Source organism: Geotrypetes seraphini, chromosome 12 (assembly GCF_902459505.1).
Source record: "Geotrypetes seraphini chromosome 12, aGeoSer1.1, whole genome shotgun sequence".
Taxonomy (NCBI): domain Eukaryota; kingdom Metazoa; phylum Chordata; class Amphibia; order Gymnophiona; family Dermophiidae; genus Geotrypetes; species Geotrypetes seraphini.
Window position 1 is genome coordinate 77,075,064 of NC_047095.1, and position 20,841 is coordinate 77,095,904.

At 43.1% G+C, this 20,841-nt stretch overlaps 1 protein-coding gene across 1 annotated transcript in view; it reads left to right on the plus strand.

The window, feature by feature from the left end:
- Positions 1–20,841, plus strand: part of CDC20 (cell division cycle 20) — a 164,646-nt gene that overhangs the window by 30,960 nt on the left and 112,845 nt on the right. The window contains exons 3-5 of the mRNA XM_033915283.1: positions 3,828–3,973; positions 5,079–5,175; positions 12,914–13,042. Of these exons, the coding sequence (XP_033771174.1) occupies positions 3,828–3,973; positions 5,079–5,175; positions 12,914–13,042 (372 nt within the window). The remainder of the gene's footprint in view (positions 1–3,827; positions 3,974–5,078; positions 5,176–12,913; positions 13,043–20,841) is intronic.

Below are 20,841 nucleotides of genomic sequence, written 5' to 3' on the forward strand. Positions count from 1 at the left end.
TATCCTCGTACTGCTAGGTTCTGGAAATCATCCACCTGGCCCTAATGGGACTGGTTTGTGAACTCCCCAACAGGCCGACCAGAAAAAGCACTCTAAAGTGGAGGCCACAGTGAGAAGGTTGCTGGAGATTCAGGTCATAGAACCTGTACCGGCCGAAGATTTGGGCTTGGGCATATACTCCATATACTTTATCATAACCAAGAAGGGCTCAGACAATTGACCCATTCTAGACCTAACTTACGTCGATTCAGCACATAAGATTATGCGTTTCCGCATGGAGACAGTTCGTTCTGTCATTGTGGTGGTGGCTCTGGGAGAGTTCCTCACCTCCCTGGATCTGACAGAGTCCTATTTGCATATACCCAGACCACAAAAAGTTAAAAAAAAAAACCAAACAAAAAATTTTTTTAATGAATTTAATAGTTAACAATATCAAATGATACCAAAGAAAAAAAGGTTTTTATCACCAAATTTAACAATAATATACAACACAAAAAATCCTTTTCAAATCCACAACAATGGGGAGACATGCTACTTTACAAACTAACAGAATAAGGAAAACTAAGAGATTGTTCTTGATTCATATGAATCTTGATCATTCCCAACTATTTGGAACTCTGACATCCTACCATTTGTCTCAGTGATGAATCATTTAATGGCAAAGGTAAAAACTCATTTCTGTTCTCGAGCTATTAGAAATTGTTGTAATTGAATGGGATCCCAAAATATATATTCAATGTCTTGTATTTTAACAAGACATTTACAAGGAAATTTTAAGTAAAAAGATGCCTCAAGTGCTAAGACTTGTTCTTAATTTCAAAAATTCTTTCCTTCTTAGCTGCGTTACCCTTGAGACATCAGGAAAAATCCTAACAAAATCTCCACAAAATTTAGTCAACCTGTTTTTAAAGTAAAGTTTCATTATTAACATTTTATCTATCTCACTCATGCATATTATTACCATGGTGGACCTACTCTGAATCACATCCTGAGTATCCTCCAAAAACTGTCAGATTTATTTCTTCTGTTACCAGGTGGTCCACCTCCTGGTCAGATTGTATTTTCTTTTGCGGAATATAATAACAATTATTTATTGGGAAATTCTCCGCATTGGGTAATCCCAGTATTTCTTTAAAAAATTTTCTTAACAATATTTCAAAAGATAACAATGAGTCACTGGGGAATTAACCAAGTGGAGGTTCCTCGCTCTGTGCATATTTTCCAACATTTCTATTTTAGAATGTAACATTGTAGAATCCTTAACTGCAGATACTGAGACAGCTTGCAATGTATTAGCTTGAGTTTCAAGTACACTTAATCTTTTATCCAAGCAACTTAAATTAGAGTCCACATTCTGAAACTTTTGAGACACAGAATGTGAGTAGTCCGAAGTTTGTTTCACTGATTCTCTGAGAAACCCTTCAACTCTAGAAATACCTAACCACAAATCTTTAAGGGTAATATCTTGTTTTCCCACTGTTTGTGGTTGATCCTCTACTACACTTGAAAATTCAGGTGGTTTAGGTATTTCAGTAAAAACTAGTTTACTTATCTGAATAGATGAAACCACTAATCCAGTAGAAAGAGCGGGGGTAATATTCCCACTACCTCCAGATACTGGATGAAGGGGGGGTGTCCTTTCAGGGGGACTCAACGATGCTCCTGATGTGGGAGAGTTCATATCAAGTAAAGGTTGTGATGGAATTTCTGCAGGAAATGTTAAATGTCTATCCATAGGACCAGAAACAGCAGGGGTTGAGCTCTTAGGCTTAATTTTCCTTTTACCCATATTGTCAAATTAAAGTTATACAACCTGAGCTCTCACTCGCCAGCTCCAAGGGGCTCCCAATGGGCGAGACCTGCCCCTTAGGGCACACCCCTTTGGCCACGATCTGCGGCCGCACCGCAGCAGCAGGCTGCAATTTGAAGAAAACCAGCGAGGAGAGACGGACCCAATGATGTCAAGGATCCATCCTCCACAGTGCCTGCCTGAATTTCACCTCCGGGGCCAGCTGCCGCTGCGGGCAACACGGGGCAGCGATGAAGATCTCCTCTAGCGTCCCAACACAGAACTAGCAGCTCCCCCCCCCCCCAGAAAGTTTAATGTTCTGGAAAACCATTACCAGTTCTTGGCCCTTCCCTTTGGACTGGTAACTGCTCCTTGCACCTTCGCCAATCTGATGATTGTAGTGGTAGCCCACCTGTGGAAGATGGGCTTACAGGTTCATCCCTATCTGGGCAACTGGCTGATCAGGGTTCCCTCCTTCACTGAAGGACAGCACACTGTAGCTCAGGTCTTCTGAGTCTGAGTTGGATTGTGAATTACCGAAAGAACTGTCCATCACTGACATAATCCCTGGAATACCTGGGCGTGTTCAATACAGTGGACAGCCGTGTCTATCTTCTAGATGCACGCAGATGGAAGCTGTGCTCTCAGATAATGAACTTACTAGCCAATCTGTCTCTGTCGCCAACAATCTCCAAATGTTTGGGTTTATGGAGGCCACAATAGATATGGTCTCCTGGGTGAAGGCTCACATGCATCCTCTTCAATATGCATTGCTAGCCTGGTGGTCTCACCAGACAGACTCTACAGAAGTCCTTGCCTTGGATGCCAAAGGCTCTGTTCAGTATGGACTGGTGGCTTTGCCTTCAGTCTCTCACCAAGGGCATGCCTCTTCACGTAGCTTCCTGGGTAGTTGTAACGACAGATGCCAGTCTCTTTGGCTGGGAAGTTCACTGAAATCGTCTGTCAATTCATGGATGTTGGTTGACCTCCCAGAAAAGGTAGTTTATCAACAGGCTGGAGCTCTGAGCCATTTGGCTGGCTTTGATGAAACTATAGAAGCCTGTGAAAGGCCAGACCATTGGTCTTCTCAGACAGTGCCATGGCAGTGGCCTATGTCAGTTGCCAGGGGGCACTAAGAGTGCCCATCTGTGTCTGGAAACCTGCTTGCTCTTCAGATGGGCAGAACATCATCTTTCAGGCGCTTTCAGCGGCATGTGGGTGGGAGTGGACAATGTCCAAGTTCATTTCCTCAACAGGCAGATCTTGGATCCGGGCAAGGAGCCACGTCCCAGACAGAAACTGACCTATTTTGGACATGTGAAGAGGGTGAATTCACTAGAAAAAGAGGTGCTACTCGGAATGGTCAGTAGTAAAAGGAAGCAGGGGAGGCCAAAGACCCATTGACTGGATACCATCAAGAATGACACGGGAATGAACATCAAGCAATTGAAAGAAGCCATGGTCAGCAGGAAAGCATTGCGAGGGCTGGCTTACAGAATATCCAAGGATCAGACACGATTGAATGGATAGTAGTAGTAGTAATTCTTCTGTTGACATATTTGTTTCCATATTTGATTGTTGTTGGCTCATTTTTATTTAGAGCAGAACAGTCTTGTTCATTCAAGAAGTTCTCCATACGCCTATCACCTAGGTTGAGGAAGGGCTCTCGCTCACTTGGGGACTAACTGTAGGTGGTAGCGCAGAGCCCTCTGAAGTAGGAGGGATACAGAAAAAATCCAGAGTAGATTGCTTCTGCAAGCTTCACAGCTATGGGGAAATTACTCACTTGTCCAGAAATTACTCACTTGTCCAGAATGACAATGTTGTCAGGGATGAGTTTCATTTTATTTTGAAATGTCTTAACATTGATTTTTACAAGAATCTATTGATGCAGTGATCTGCCATGAAGTTCCCTTACCAAGCATTTTTTGCTCTTGCTTTAATCTCATTTTTCGTAGTCTTTCTTGGCAGCAGTGTTATAGGCAGGGTTGGTCATAGGGTTTATTTCTGACCCTACTTTGAAAATGTTTTGCTACAGGTAAATCTGGAAGTAAAGTCCAAGGCACACCATCTATGGCGGGGGGTGATCGTTATATCCCAAATCGTAGTGTAATGCAGATGGACGTTGCCAACTTCTTGCTGAGCAAAGAAAATGAGATAACGGAGGATACACCTACCAAAAAGGTATGGATCTGTGTGAAAGCATGTGTTTAGGTGAGACAGATACCGTGTTTCCCTGAAAATAAGACACTGTTATATTAATTTGGGGCCCAAGAAATGTACTAGGTCTTATTTTCAGGGATGTCATTTTTTTTCATGTAATGACCATCTCTCCCTTCCTCTCCTCCACCCCAATTCTTCCTATTTCCTTTCTCTACCCCACATGTGCAGCATCTTTCCTCCCCTCTCACCCATCCCCTTGTGCAGTATCTTTCTATCCCCCCTCCCATCCCCCTGTGCATCAGAACCCTTGCAGCTTCTATCCCTCCCTTCTTCCCATCCCGCTGTGTAACATCTTTCTATCCCCCCACTGCTGTTGTTGCGTACCTCTCCTGCTGACCCATCTCTTCCTCCCATCTGAACTGCGAGACAGGTATACCTTACAATAAACTGGAAGCAATCTACACAGGCTGCTTCGTAGCCTTCTATCTCCCGGGTGTTCCTCTGCTGCGTTGCTGATGACCTCATCAGTAGAGGAATGCCCGAGAGATAGAGGGCCGCAAAGCAGCCTGTGTAGATTGTTGCCGAGTGCCGATGCTACCAGTTTGTTATAAGGTATTCCTGACTCGTGGTTCGGATGGGAGGGAGAAATGGGTCAGTGGAGGGGGTGTGTGCACCGCAGCAGGCAGGTGGGGGAAATGCTGCTGCTGCCAGCGACTAGGGCTTATTTTCGGGGGTAGGGCTTATATTAAGACCTACCCTGAAAATCATGCTAGGGCTTATTTTCGGGGAAACACGGTAGTGCCCAGAAGTTTAAATAAATGCTGCTGAATACAGATTGAACTAGGAAATGTGGATGGAAGTATGGACCCCAAAAATGGGAATGACTAGGAGTGGCATTGGTTATCTGGAATATTAGAATGCTGTGTGCTTTTTATGTTGGACACTCAAAAGTTAGTGACAGGGTGAGTGCATTAGATTTACCCAGTATGATGTTGGGTAGTCTTTGGGTATCCTATGTATGATGTTTCAAGTTCATGATTCATGCCAATTGTGATTGTTACCCATAATTTGAAGGTAAGGATCAGCACTAAAGGGGAAAGAATGATCTTGTAGTTTTGTGTTGCAGGAGAACCAGAAAGCCTGGGCCTTGAATCTAAATGGTTTTGATGTGGAGGAGGCAAAAATTCTGCGGTTGAGTGGAAAATCTCAGAATGCCCCAGAAGGTGAGTGTTTCCAATACTGTCTTTATGGGGGACGGAGGAGGGGTTAGCAGGAAACCTGGAATTCACTGGCATGCCCCATACTGTAAACCACCTAGAAGGTTATTTCCTAATAGGTGGGGAAAGAAGTTTAAAATAAAGTTGAAACACTGTAGACTTGTTACATGGAGTTCTGAATTATTTATGGATGCTACTTTTTACATCTATCCTTCTGGGGTTATGTACACAGGGAATACTCTACAGCAGGGGTGGGCAACCTTGGTTATCAAGGGTTGCAACCCAGTTTGTTTTTTTGGGATTTCCCTAATATATGCATGAGATCTATTTTCATAGGATGGAGGCAGTGCATGCAAATAGATGTCATATGTATTCTTTGGGGAAATTCTGAAAACTCAACGAGGTTGTAGCCTTTGAGGATTGAGGTTGGCTACTCCTGCTCTGTAGTATGATCTGTGCAGGCGGTTTCTTTCAGAAGAACTGGGTGGTAGTAGAGAGAGACCTCCCAGGAAAAGAGACTTGGGAGTTCTGATCGACAAGTCGATGAAGCCATCCACACAATGTGCGGCGGCAGCAAAAAGGGCAAACAGAATGCTAGGAAGGATAAAGAAGGGGATCATGAACAGATCAGAGAAGGTTATCATGCCGCTGTACCGGGCCATGGTACGCTCTCACCTGGAGTACTGCGTCCAGCACTGGTCGAAGAAGGACACGGTACTACTCAAAAGAGTCCAGAGAAGAGTGACTTAGATGGTTAAGGGGTTGGAGGAGCTGCTGTACAGCGAAAGATTAGAGAAACTGGGCCTCTTCTCCCTCGAACAAAGAGGGATAGGCCTGGGAGCCTTAGGTCCCTCCTGGGGGCGGGGCCTGAGGCACATGGGCCTAACCCGACCATGTGCCTATGGTCCCGCCCCCAGGAGGGACCTAAGGCTCCAGGGCCTATTCTGATTAGCCCAGGCGTCTTGGGCCACACCAGTAGGCGGAGCTTTGGGACGGATGGGCCAATCCGGCCTCATTCCTTCGTTGGCTGCCTGCCGGACAGGCGGGTTTGGCTCCCGTCTGTCTGGCCAACTACACAAAGGTACGGGGAAGGGGGGTGAGGGTGTCATGGGGGGGTCGGCCAGGAAGGTCGCGGGTCGGCTGGGGGGAACGGTCGGAGGTTCTTGGGGGGGGGGGGGTTTGCGTCGAGGGCAGGAGGGCCTAGGATCCCTCCTGCCCGTAATGTAGTGGGGGTAGGGGGTCGCCGTGGCCAGGAGGGTTTGGGCTCCCTCCTGGCCCGATATTGTCGGGGAGTTGGGGAGTCAGCGGGGCAAGAGGGCTTGGGCTCCCTTTTGCCCCGATCATGTCAGGGGGGCAAGAGGGCTTGAGCTCCCTCTTGTCCCGATCGTGTCGGGGAGTAGGGGAGTCGGCGGGGCAAGAGGGCTTGACGTCAAAGAAAGGGCGGGACCGCCAAGAGGAAGCAGCAGGACTCCGGTAGGAGCTTCTACATGATGGGGGGGGGTCGGGAGGCTGTGGGGATGCGAGCGGCCCTTCAGGGTGGGGGTGCAGGTGGGAGTGGATGCGAGCGGTCCTGCGGGGGGGGGGGTGAATTGGATGTCGGGGGGGGGGGTGAACTATGTAAAAAAAAATTTGTACAACGCGTATAACGCGCAAGGTTATGCGCGGTTTGTAAAAACTGTGTATAACGCGCGCATTATATGCGTGAAAATACGGTAGTTGTGGTTGGAATGGAAACTCATATTTCTTTAGCACTCTCCAGACCAGTAGAGGTTAACTTTACGAATGGGTATATATCTAATCATGACCAGCAGGTGGAGACTGAAAACAAAACTTTGGGACAGTATATCCTAGCCCCTCCTCTCTATTTCCCTCAGTCTTCTTTCAGTCTCCAGCAGGTGTTGAGTGATCTGTACCCATCTCCCTTGGTAGGGCTGTTGGAATTTGTTTAGGGGGTTTATTGTCCCTGTTTTTAGCCGGACGGAGCTTGGGCGGACTCTGTTTGGGGGTTCGTCCGACCTCGGGGGTGTCAAACCCGGCGGGTCACGAGCGGGGTCCCTCCCCCCACTTCGTCCACCTCCCCACATTTTTTTAGAGGAGCCTCAGCAGTAAGCCTTGCCCCCTAAATCAAGCAAGGCTATTGCTTTGAGAGCCTGTGGAGTCTGTTCTGTAAAAAAAAAAAAAAAAAAAAATCCTGAGGTAGTGCTGGTCTGGAGGGTTGTATCCCTTTAAGAAAACTGTATTTTACTGTAATTTTTCAACTAACTGGCACTTTTTTACAGCTAGGTCGCGTGATTATGCCATTTTCTCAATATCAAAATGCCTAGATTATATAAAGAAAACAGAATATTAGTAGATACATGGAAAACATTAAAATATTTGAGTAATGTAACACCTATTCCAACACATAAATCAACAAATCAAACTATATGGGCTGAACTCCAAGATTCAAATTGGCGGATTTAAGGTCATCTGGAAGTATTGGATGATAGCAGGTATATGTATTTTACATGATATTATATCTAATGGTAAGCTGCCTGACTTTTCACAGTTGCAACATAAATTTGATCTTAGTAAATCACAAAGTTTTAGATGGTTGCAACTGAAGCAGGCCATTCAGGTGGGGTTCCCTGAATGGTAAAATCTTAATAATCAATATACAGTGGTACCTTGGATTACGAGCATAATCCGTTCCAGGAGCATGCTCGTAATCCAAAATGCTCGTTTATCAAAGCGAGTTTCCCCATAGGAAATAATGGAAACTCGCTTTGATAGGTTTCCCCCACACACACGAGAACCGGCATTGCTCCCTCCGAAGGCCCCCCCGCGATCTGCAACCCCCCTGCCGCCATTGGGCACTCCCCCGCCACCATCGGGCACCCCCCGCCGCGACCTGAGGTCCGCCCAACCCACCCGAACCCTCTTCTTACTTTTCTGTAGCCTCCGCATGTCCTGTGCGTGGTGCCGGTGCCTGAAGATCTGCTTCCTGTGCTGGGCCTTGAGCATGTGCGCATGCTCAAGGCCTGAGAGTTCACGTCGAACGTGAACTCTCACGTCGAACGTGAACTCTCAAGGCCCAGCACAGGAAGCAGATCTTCAGGCACCGGCACCACGCACAGGACATGCTGGTGCCGGTGCCGCTGCGGAGGCTACAGAAAAGTAAGAAGAGGGTTCGGGTGGGTTGGGGGGACCTCAGGTCGCGGGGGGGGGGGGGTGCCGGATCATGGAGAGGAGGGTGCCAGTTCGCAGGGGGGGGGGGGGGCGCTCGCAAATCGAAGCGCGCTCGGTTTCCAAGGCGCCAATTTTGCGAATGTTTTGCTCGTCTTGCAAAACACTTGCAAACCGGTGCACTCGTAAACCGAGGTACCACTGTAGTTTAGAGTTCTTATGCTTTCAGGTGGACTTCCTGGGACACCAGGCTGCACAGTGGTATAATTTGTTAGCTGGATTTATAAATAAGAAACCAAAAACTGGTCTTAGGGACATTTGGAGTATTGAGATTAAGCATCAAATTTCTGCATCTATGTACAGTGTCTGCATCTATGAGACAAACTTGGTTTTTTCTGTTACATAGAGCATTTTGGACCCCAGTTCGTTTACAAAAGTTAGATAGCTCTAGGTCTAATAGATGCTGGCATTGTAATCTGGAAGCGGGGACTTTAGATCATTTATTATTCTACTGTCCATTTATTTTGGCTTTTTGGAAATCAATATGGGGCCAAATAAATTGATTGTTAGATAACCCGGTGGCATTATTGTATGATACTGTATTATTTGGCATGTCAATGAGAGCTAAGAGCCAAATATCATCTAAAAATAACAGGCTTTTACTTATGACAGGAGTTGCCATACAACAAATTACGAGTAATTGGAAAAATTGGAAGAGACTTAATTACAGTTTTTGGTGGAATTCGTTATGTCACTTATATAAAATGGAAAGAACATTAGCCACACAAAAAGGGAATTTTTTTTTTCCAATTCTTTATTCATTTTTCATCTTGCATCAAGTGTACAATATTATATCAATTGATTCATATATATCACTTGAAATTCAATTTCAATACATAAATTAAGCCCCTCCCCCACCCTCCCTTTCCACAAATATTGTAAATCAAACATATCATACATGTAATATATTCAAAAATATTATTTATACCAATAATATAGCAATATATCCCCCTTTCCCATTATTATAATTATACTTTAGTGTAAAAAGGTGTCTAATCATTACAATATTTGAAAAGGGAATTTGAATACATTTCAAGATGTTTGGGGCCATTAACAAATTATTGTAATGAATAAATACCATCTTTCCATGAATAGTACAAGCGCAAGAGTGGGGGAGGGGGTAGTTTTTGGTCGATCATTAATTGTATGGAATGGTAGGAAAGAATTTATTATATGGTATATATGTTTTATATTTGTTATGAAAGGGTTCGGAGGGAGGGGGATAAACTCTATAAATTGGATCATTGCAGAAAATCAAGTGTTGTATTCAAGTTAAGAACATAAGAAGTGCCTCTGCTAGGTCAGACCAGAGGTCCATCGCGCCCAGCAGTCCGCTCGCACGGCGGCCCAACAGGTCCAGGACCTGTGTAGTAGTCCTATCTATACCCCTCTATCCCCTTTTCCTTCAGAAAAGGTCTAAAAGTGAATAAAGAATATTAAATAATGAGCTGCTGCCTCTAAACCCATAGGTTGTGGGATCATATCCCAGTGCTGTTCCATGTGATCCTGGGGCTAGCACCAAGTACCTGTATATATGTAAACTGCTTTGAGTGTGGTTGTGTAGCTCCAAAAAGGTGGTATACAAATCCTAATCTCTTCTGTATGTTATAACATTTTTGTTGTGAAGAAGCATATCTCTGCAGACACCAATTCAGTTTTGAAAAATGCAAAACCAAGAATCTGTGATTTTCTTCTAGATAGATAAATTGTCCATTGCATTATGAATGGATTAATGGAATTCATTTACCAAAAAAGTAAACATTGCATGAATATATAGCCTCATGCTACATCTTTATTTCACAATGAATAAGTTTTAGAATATAATGAATGAAAATGGCAGATGAAGTTTAATGTGGAAAAATGCAAAGTGATGCACTTAGGCAGAAAAAATAAGGAACACAAGTATAGTATGTCGGGTACAAATCTGGGAAAATCTGAACAGGAAAAGGACCTGGGAGTATTAATCAATAGGACACTGAAGCCGTTGGTGCAATATGCGGCGGCAGCGAAGAACACAAATAGAATGCTAGGCATGATAAAGAAGGGAATCACGAGTAGATCGGAGAAAGTCATAATGTTGCTTTATAGAGCGATGGTCAGACCACACTTGGAATACTGCATCCAGCATTGGTCTCCATACCTAAAGAAGGATATCATACTGCTAGAGAGGGTGCAGAGACGAGCAACAAAGCTGGTGAAAGGTATGGAGAACCTGGATTACGAGGAAAGACTTAAGAGACTGGGGTTGTTCTCCCTTGAGAAAAGGAGACTACGAGGGGACATGATCGAGACATTCAAAATACTGAAAGGAATCGACAAAATAGAGCAGGAAAAAACGTTATTTACAATGTCCAATGTGGCACGGACAAGAGGACATGGGCTGAAGCTAAGGGGGGACAAGTTCAAGACAAATATCAGGAAGTTCTGCTTCACGCAACGAATGGTGGACACTTGGAATGCTCTCCCAGAAGAGGTAATTGTGGAATCCACCATTCTAGGATTTAAGGGTAAGTTAGATGTAAATCTCCTTATGAGTGGCATGAAGTGACATGGGTAGAGGTAGGCCAAAACTATGCCAGGGTACACCTGGCGGGGCCTCCGCGTGTGCGGATCGCCGGACTTGATGGACCTAGGGTCTGTTCCGGAGATGGCGCTTCTTATGTTCAATAGAAAGCTATTTTCCTAAAAAAAATTTCAATTTAAATAGAATCATTAAAAAAAAAAAAAAAATGGATACATCCTTCAAAAAAGTGAGGTGGAAATCAAATTTCAGCTGGGGTATATGGCATTGCACTAGGATAAAATGTGCAGATCACATGTATCTAGAAAGCATGGCAGTAGGTAAAGATTAAGGTAATTCCTTTTTTTTTTTTTTTTTATAATTTTTTATTCATTTTCAAATTTTACATGAAGTGTACAAAATATTGAATTACAACTAATGAATACACAATATCACTTTTATATCTAATACATAATATTCTAAACATATTTTTATCCCCTCTCCCTCCTCCCACCCTTCAAGTACTTTCCAATCACCCATTACATATTGTATATCATATTATAGCATGTTGTGTAAAAATTATTTTCACACCCCCCCCCTCCATGTGTGTCACAAAGAAGATATTGAAAAGAAGAAGAAAAATCCTACTATTCATTCATTACAATATTTTGTCAATGGCCCCCATATTTTTATAAATTTAGGATATATCCCTCTTTGTATTGCTATTGCTCTTTCCATTTTGAATATATGACAAATTGTATTCCACCAAAATGTATAATTAAGGTTACAATGATTTTTCCAGTTATTAGTTATATGCTGAATGGCAACCCCTGTCATGACTAGTAAAAGCTTATTATTTTCTGGTGAAATTTGACTTTTTTTTCTCATCATCATTCCAAATAACACTGTATCATATGATATTGCTACATGATTTTCCATCAATTTATTAATTTGTGGCCAAATTGCATTCCAAAAACTTTTAATGTAGGGACAATGATACAGTAAATGATCCAACGTTCCAGATTACAGTGCCAGCATTTATTAGACTTAGAACTATCTAATTTTTGTAAACGTGTAGGGGTCCAAAAAGCTCTATGTAATAAAAAGAACCAAGTTTGTCTCAAAGATGCTGACACTGTACATCTCATTCTCCAAGACCAAATTAGTGGCCATTGAGATGCAGTAATTTGATGCTTAATCTCAATGCTCCAAATGTCTCTTAGACCATTTTTTGGTTTTTTATTCAAATATCCAGATATTAATTTATACCACAATGCGGCTTGATGCCCTTGGAAGTCTGCTTGAAAACATAAGAACTTTAAACTATATTGATTATTCAATGTTTTCCATTCAGGGAACCCAACCTGAATGGCCTGCTTCAATTGCAACCATTTAAAACTTTGTGTTTTACTAAGACCAAATCTATGTTGCAATTGTGAAAATTCCAGCAGTTTACCTTCTGAAATAACGTCATTTAGAGATCGAATGCCTGCAATAATCCAGTTCTTCCAAAGGATTTGAGCTCCGCCAATTTTGATCTTGGAGTTTAGCCATAGAGACTGATTAGTTGACTTGTTTATTGGGATAGGTGTTAATTTACTAATAAACCTCAACGTTTTCCAAGTATCCATTAATATTTTATTTTCTCTGTATCTTCTAGGCATGTTAATACTTGGAAGATGAACTAAATTTAGGGGAAACATAAGGCGCCATTCCAAATACAACCAATCTGGTGCATTATCTATAAGTTCTGGGAGGATCCAATACATACCCTGACGTAGAATATAGGCTTGATGGTACCTATAAAAATTTGGAAAATTTACCCCTCCCTCCTTAATTGATTTTTGCAAAGTTACTAAAGCTATTCTAGGTATTTTACCAAGCCAAAGAAATTTTGTTAAAATGCTATTAAGCTTTTTATAAAAGGACCCCTGAAAATAAATAGGTATCATACTCATTTGGTAGCAAACTACCAATTAAGGTAATTCCTAAAGATTTTTCATTCCTTTTTTTATGCAGAATATCAAAATAATCTGAAAGTTCTTTACAGTCAGCGAACTACACCAGGATCTATCAGAAAAGCAAGCAGATATATTCCTTCCATGCCTGATAGAATCCTTGATGCTCCTGAGATCAGAAATGATTATTGTAAGTATTAACTGAAATGCATATGTATCCAGTACTCCTAGAAAGAAGCAGAATGGTCATAATAAACAGAGCTATAAGTTTCATTTATCACTTGAGCCATGTGATTACATTTTTTGCTATACTTGTATTTCTAGTTCTCTGTACAACATCGATTGCATGTTAAATTCCTGAATGTTACCATTGTCCAGGTTTTTCTTTCTCATGTATCATGTAGATGGGCTTCATAGAAAATAATGTACTGTCATCAAATTTCAGTGATAGCATTTTACAGAATGAAAAGCAAGAGAGATGCAAAATTTCCTTAGTACCTAAATATTTCCCATCATGTATAGCAACAAATCACAAAGCTGGTTCAAGTTTCCATACATAGAAGCTAGCAGATTACCTAGTGTTTACTTATGCCCAATGATGTCAATTGCATTAATTATGATACAGATGAAATTGATCTAATCTCAGAATTATGATGGTATATTCTGATAGATGTATATCCAAAAATGGTACCAAAAACAATATACAATCCACAAGATCAATATGATGGCAAGAATAGATCATAAGAACATAAGAAGTGCCTCTGCTGGGTCAGACCAGAGATCTATCATGCCCAGCAGTCTGCTCACGTGGGGGCCCACCAGGTCCAGGATCTGTGTATTAACTCTCTATCTATACCCTTTTGTCCCCTTTTCCTTCAGAAATTTCTTGAACTCCAATACCGTACCTTGTCCTATCACGCCCTCAGGAAGCACATTCCAGGTGTCTACCACCCGTTGGGTGAAGAAGAACTTCCTAGCATTGATTCTGAATCTGTCCCCTCTTAATTTTTCTGAATGGCCTCTCGTTCTTGTAGTTTTTGAAAGTTTGAAGAATCTGTCCCTCTCCATTTTCTCTATGCCCTTCAAGATCTTGTAAGTCTCTATCATGTCCCCTCTAAGTCTCCGCTTCTCCAGGGAAAAGAGCCCCAGTTTCTCCAATCTTTCGGCGTATGAAAGGTTTTCCATATCTTTTTAAAAAATATATTTTATTGAGCAAATCAAGAAAAAACACAGAACACAACAAAAGGCAGCCGTGCCAAAAGAGCAATAATACACCACGGCAAACCCTAAGTACAAGGCATCAACAAAGAATACAACAGTCACACAGTGCCATAAAGAATCAAGTGCTCAGAAATGATTTTACAAATATCACCCCAAAGATACCCAACCTCCCCAGCCAGGCCCCCCCCTCCCACGTGGATGGCACAACAAGAAGAAAGATGTCGGAGAAACACAGGTATGGAAAACACAGGTATGTATATGTATGAGTGAGTGAGGAAACAAGCAACAAGCGCCAGAGAGCAGAAAAGAAAGAGGTGCAGTTCCCCATATCCTATGAGTTAAGCAGTAAACTCCTAGAACGATGCGGTAAAGCCGTCCAATAAGCCTCCCAAATCTCCTGAAAACGATCCCAACTACGGGGAACCCTACCGGACACAGCCTGGCGCTCCAGCAAGGCCAATTCAAAGAGTGAACATTGCCATTGTACCACCGTTGGGATAGCCTGCTCCCGCCAGCACACCAAAATTGCCCGTTTGGCCAGTAAGAAGGCTCTCTGCACAAACAAACGGTGCCCTCCGGACATAGATCCCATCTCATCCAGAACATAAAAAAAGAACAATCAAAGGAGAACAAGCTGGCAAATTAGGCACGAAAGAGCGAAGATAAGACCAAACCTGAGACCAGAACCGCTGTATACGGGAGCAGGTCCAAAACATATGCCCCAACGTGGCTCCAGGAGAGGCACATTTAGGGCAAGTATCCCTGTCAGCGAAACATGCTCGAAAGGCTCGGACTGGTGAAATGAAAGCTCTATGCAAGAACTTATATTCCTGCTCCCGATGAATCATACTCCAAGAAACAGCCGCAATGCTGCCAAAACCATGGGAAGGCACATCCGGCGAGATGTCACTCTGCAAGTCCTGGCTCCAGGCGCGTGCCAAGTGACCAGTCTGAGTATCAGGACACAAGGTCAATAAGGTCGAGATATAATAGCTCAGCTTAGGGGCCACCGGTTCCCATAAAGCCAGACATCTACCCAAGCGATCAGCACTGTGAGCTGACAGCCCAATGCGTCTAGGCCAGAGATATGACGCACCTGAAAGTACCCGAACATATCAACAATGTCGAGGTTGTATAAGGACTGAAGTTCCGAGGGGGTAAGCAGGCGCCCCCGCTCATGTAGAAGGTCCCCCACTCTTTTAATGCCCCGGGAATGCCAAATACTAAAAGTGCGAGTCTCCGAACCCGGAGTAAAGTCCAGATTTCCTACCAAGGGAAGAAACGGTGTCTCACTAAAGTTCAAAGAAAACTTCCTACACAAGAGTTTCCAGCCCCAGCGCATATAGGCCCAGACAACATGAGTCCGTTTAGGCAGGGGCAAGCGGATAGAAGGAGCATGAAGAACATACAACCCCGCCACCAGTCCCAACAAATCCTTTTCTAGTGGATAATTTAGGGCAACCGAACTTTCAAGACACCAATCACGGAGAACCCTCAGCCCACAGGCCAAATTATAGAGCAGAAAGTCAAGCAGACCAAATCCACCCATAGAGAGAGGTAACATTAACACATGAAGTGGTAGGCGAGGCCTTCTGCCACCCCACAGAAAGGTCCGCATCGCTTTATATGAAACATCCAAATCCCTAGGTTTCAGCCATAAGGGTAAGGTCTGTAGAAGATACAACCATCGAGGCACCAGCATCATATTATACAAATAGATATGCCCGGACAAAGAGAGAGGAAGTGCACCCCAGAGACGTAGGAGCTCAACTGTTTTTTTAATTAAGGGCCCCACATTAGCCTCATACAACTGATTCAGAGCGGAAGGTACATAGACCCCTAAATATTTAACCTGGAGAGGTGTCGCTCTCAGTGGGAAAAGAGGCCACACCACATCAATATCAAGATGTAAAGCCATAGCCTCCGATTTAGAGACATTAAGCTTCAATCCAGAGAGCTCCCCAAAACTATGAAAGAGATCCAATAAAGGACCTAGAGCCTTCTTCGGGTCCGTAAGAATAACCATAATGTCGTCAGCAAAAGCCATGCAGCGGATCGACGAGCCGCCCACCTCCACCCCTGAGAGATCCGGATGATGCCGAAGCCGGATCAATAAAGGCTCCAAAAACAAGATGTATAAAAGTGGGGACAACGGGCAACCCTGCCTAGTCCCCCTCTCCAGTCAAAATACTGAGGAGGGACAGCCATTAACTAGCACCACTGCCACCGGGTTGGAATACAAGGTTCGTAAGGCCTGCAGGAAGAACCCCGAGATCCCATATCTAGCCAATAACGGAAAAAGAAAGACCCATTCGACCCGATCAAATGCCTTCTCCGAGTCAAAACTAATGACCAGAGAAGGAATTTGATGGTAGTCACAATGTGCCATAGCCAACAAAAGTTTGCGTATATTATGACCTGCCTGCCTGCCCGGCACAAAACCGACCTGATCCTCCTATATCAAGGTGGGCAAATAAGGAGCCAGGCGGTCCGCTAACAATTTGGCCAATATTTTTAAGTCCACATTAATAAGGGAAATAGGGCGGTAGGATTCGACCAGGCTATGGTCCTTTCCCGGCTTAGGCAGAACTGTAATAAGAGCCTGATTTGCCAGCTCGGGAAAGGAGCCATGTTCAATGGCCTGATTAAAATAGTGACAAAGCGGGTCCACAATATAGCCACTAAGAAGCCTGAAAAATTCACCACTGAACCCATCAGGTCCCAGAGATTTACCCAGGGGAAGCCTCTTCACAACACCTAGAACCTCTTCCCGAGAAATAGGGAGGTTCAAAACCTCACTAGCGGCATCCGGCAAGATGGGTAATGCCAGAGAGTCAAGGAAGTCCTCAATCAACTGAGCCTTATCCCAGGGTACTAAAAACTCAAATATGAAATTGCTGACCTGCTGTTAGTGATCTGTAACCTGTCGCTAAAATCATCTGTAGTACGCCTATTTTTTTTATTTATTTTTTTTTTTTTTTAATAAGGGTTCCAGGGGAGATTCGCGAAATTAAGAGACTGGTAAGCCTCACTTCAGTGCTGGGCAAAATGGTAGAAATAATTATAAAAAATAAAATTGTGGAACATGTAGACTAACCCTAACCCTAAACTGTTCTGCGCATGCAGATTGTGAAAAATTACAGGGGAACCTTAGAAAATTGGAAGACTGGGTGTCCAAATGGCAGATGAAATTTAATGTGGATAAATGCAAAGTGATGCACATTGGGAAGAATAACCTGAATCACAGTTACCAGATGCTAGGGTCCACCTTGGGGATTAGCGCCCAAGAAGAGGATCTGGGTATCATCATAGACAATGAAACCTTCCGTTCAATGTGTGGCGGCCGCCAAAAAGCAAACAGGATACTAGGAATTATTTAAAAAGGGATGGTTAACAAGACTAAGAATGTTAATGCCCCAGTATCGCTCCATGGTGCGACCTCATCTGGAGTATTGCATTCAATTCTGGTCTCCTTATCTCAAGAAAGATATAGTGGCGCTAGAAAAGGTTCAAAGAAGAGCGACCAAGATAGTAAAGGGGATGGAACTCCTTTCGTTTGAGGAAAGACTAAAACGGTTAGGGCTCTTCAGCTTGGAAAAGAGACGGCTGAGGGGAGATATGATTGATGTCTACAAAATCCTTAGTGGAGTAGAACGGATACAAATTGATCGATTTTTCACTCCGTGAAAAATGCAAAGACATGGGGACACTTGAAGTTTCAGGGAAATACTTTTAAAACCAATAGGAGGAAATTTGCTTCAGAGGATGTGGTAGGAGCGGATAGTGTAGCTGGTTTTAAGAAAGGTTTGGTCAAGTTCCTGGAGGAAAAGTCCATAGTTTGTTATTGAGAGAGACATTGGGGAAGCCACTGCTTGCCCTGTATCGGTTCCTAATTATAGAATCCTTGAATAAATGGCTATACAGAAACTGGAATTAGTATGTTAATTATGCCAAAAAAGAAAAAATTTTTCCAGTATAATAATACTAATACACTCCAAATTCATAAGGAGGAATTATAATACTAATACTACCAGTATTAGTATCTCATTCCTCCTTAAGAATTTGGAGTGTATTAGTATTATTATACTGGAAAAAATTTTTCTTTTTTGCCCTGTATCGGTAGCATGGAATATTGCTACTCCTTGTGTTTTGACTAGGTACTAGTGACCTGGAGTGGCTACTGTGAGAACAGGCTACTGGGGACTTAATGGGCCATTGTTCTGACCCAGTAAGGCTATTCTTATGTTCTCATGTTTCATCATGTGAAGGGGTTTGAACAATTATATCAACGCTCTTCCAATTATATCAACATTTGTTTCAATCAGCATACGACTCTGTTATGGCAATGATTTACAGTTCGTCGTTTTTTGCTATTGCTTCTAACTCTCCCATTTTGTTTCCCAAACTTCTAGCATTTGTATACATACATTTGCGTTCCCTTTGTGTTACCTTCTTGGACTTTTTAAGCTTAGCAGTATCTACTGTTTCTTCCATGGTATCCTTTTCTGCTGCTTTAATCCAGCATCTCTCCCTCCTTCCCCACCACCCCAGGGTCCACCATCTCTCCTTTTCTTTTCCCAACTACCCTCCTATCCAGTATCTCTATCCCTCCTTGTGTCCAACTTCTCTCCTTTTCTGTTCCTTCCCTCCCTAAATTCCATTGTCTACCATCTCTCTCCCTCTCCTCTGTTTTTAAACCCATTATTTCTTCCCCCCAAAGTCCGCCATATACACATCTAGTTTCAAGTTTATTTTTTTTAACTTGTTGAATCGCTTAATTTAAATTGCTAAGCGATTTACAGATAAAAAATAGGTACAACAGATTAATTATAAAAAAATACATAAATTTAACAATTATCATACAGAATAATAAATAAAGTCATACAAACTAACAGACACATGGGGAAAGAAAGGGTAGAACTACAATCGTATATATTAAAGAAAACATAAATGGAAAAATACATCAGGTAAGGGAAATCACAGGGAAATAAAAAGATAAAAAAGAAAAATTTTAATAAAAATCCTTAATTAAGTTCACACATCAAACGCATCTTTAAAAAGGAAACTCTTTAAGCTGCTTTTAAACTGTTTCAGATCATTTTCTACTCTAAGATACTGGGGCAAACTGTTCCATAATTGTGGGGCTATAACAGAGAAGATGTCAGTGCGACGAGTTCCAATGACTTTTAGTGATGGAACGGTTAGAAGTTTTTGATCAGTGGATCTTAAAGAGCGTGAAGTACTATATGGAATGAGTAATCTATTGATGAATTGGGGTTCATTTGTAAGCAATGTTTTAAAAACTAAAAGTAAGATTTTAAAAGTAATGCGATGGGTAATAGGGAGCCATTGTGATTCGATCAAGAGTGGTGTGACATGGTCAAATTTTTTGCGGTTGTGTATTAATTTGATTGCCGTATTCTGAACTATCTGAAGACATTTTTTCTCTTTTTGGGTAACATTTATTAATAGAGAGTTACAGTAGTCAAGTTTTGCAATAATTAATGAGTGAATCAGTATGTTTAGTGATTTTGGCTCTAAAAATTTGGCAATTGATCGGATCATACGCAATTTGAAGAAACATGTTCTGACAGTATTCGTAATGTGTTCATGGAAGGATAACCTATCATCTATTAGAATTCCTAATATTATCCCAGGACAAGCAGGCAGCATATTCTTGACTGATGGGTGACGGCACCGACGGAGCCCCGGTACGGACAATTTTAGAGTGATTGCACTCTAAGAACTTTTTAGAAAGTTCTAGCTCGGCCGCACCGCGCACGCGCGAGTGCCTTCCCGCCCGACAGAGGCGCGCGGTCCCTCAGTTTCTTAGTTTCCGCGGAGCTAAGAAGACGCGTTTTCAACGGCTGTTGAAATTTTTTCCTAACTTGCCTTCCCGCTCGCGTAAACGTTTGGCTTAATTTGCCTTTTTTCTTTCTTTTATTTTGTTAAAAAAAAAAAAAAAAAAAATCTTTCATTTTTTTCTTCAATTTTCGGTTTTCCCCGGCGGGGCCTTCTGCCACCATCGAAGCCTCGGCCTTCGATTTGGCGGAAGCCGTTTTTCCTTTCATGCCCCCTCAACCGGGTTTTAAAAAGTGCCAGCGGTGTGCTAGGCCTATATCTCTCACGGACCCACACAACTGGTGTTTACAGTGTTTGGGTCCTGAGCATCAGGCCTCTTCTTGCACCCGCTGTGCTACTTTGAAAAAACGAACTTTAAAAAATCGCTTAATTCAACAGCGATTGTTGTTCGGTGCCGAGATGTCCGACCCCGTTCCTTCGACTCCGGCTTCGGCACCGATTCAGTCGGCACCCTCGTCTTCGACGCCGCGTGATTCCACACCGGCATCTCAACAGTCAGGTAAGCCGGCTAAGAAGCCTTCCCCGCTGGAACGTCTTCCGGCCTCGAGTGCAGTGAGCCCAATCCTGCCGCCGGTTCGACGCCAGCGGAAGCGCTCCGCCCCTATAGAGGTGAGTCCCTCGACATCGGGCTCCTCATCTCCGGGGCGTCGAGCGGCACCGCAGGTACCGCAGAAGAAAAAAGCGGTACCGGTGCCATCCCTCGATGACCGCATTACGGCCATCCTTCAGGTGCAGCTGAAGGAGCAATTAGAACGACTCCTTCCTGCTATCATGACACCGAACCTTCCGGTGCCAGTTCGCACCGAGCCATCGGTACCGGTTGTTGAACAACCTGTATCGGTACCGATTGTGGAACCCGTATTATCCACTTCCACTGTTTCGGTACCGCTTCACCTAACCTCATCG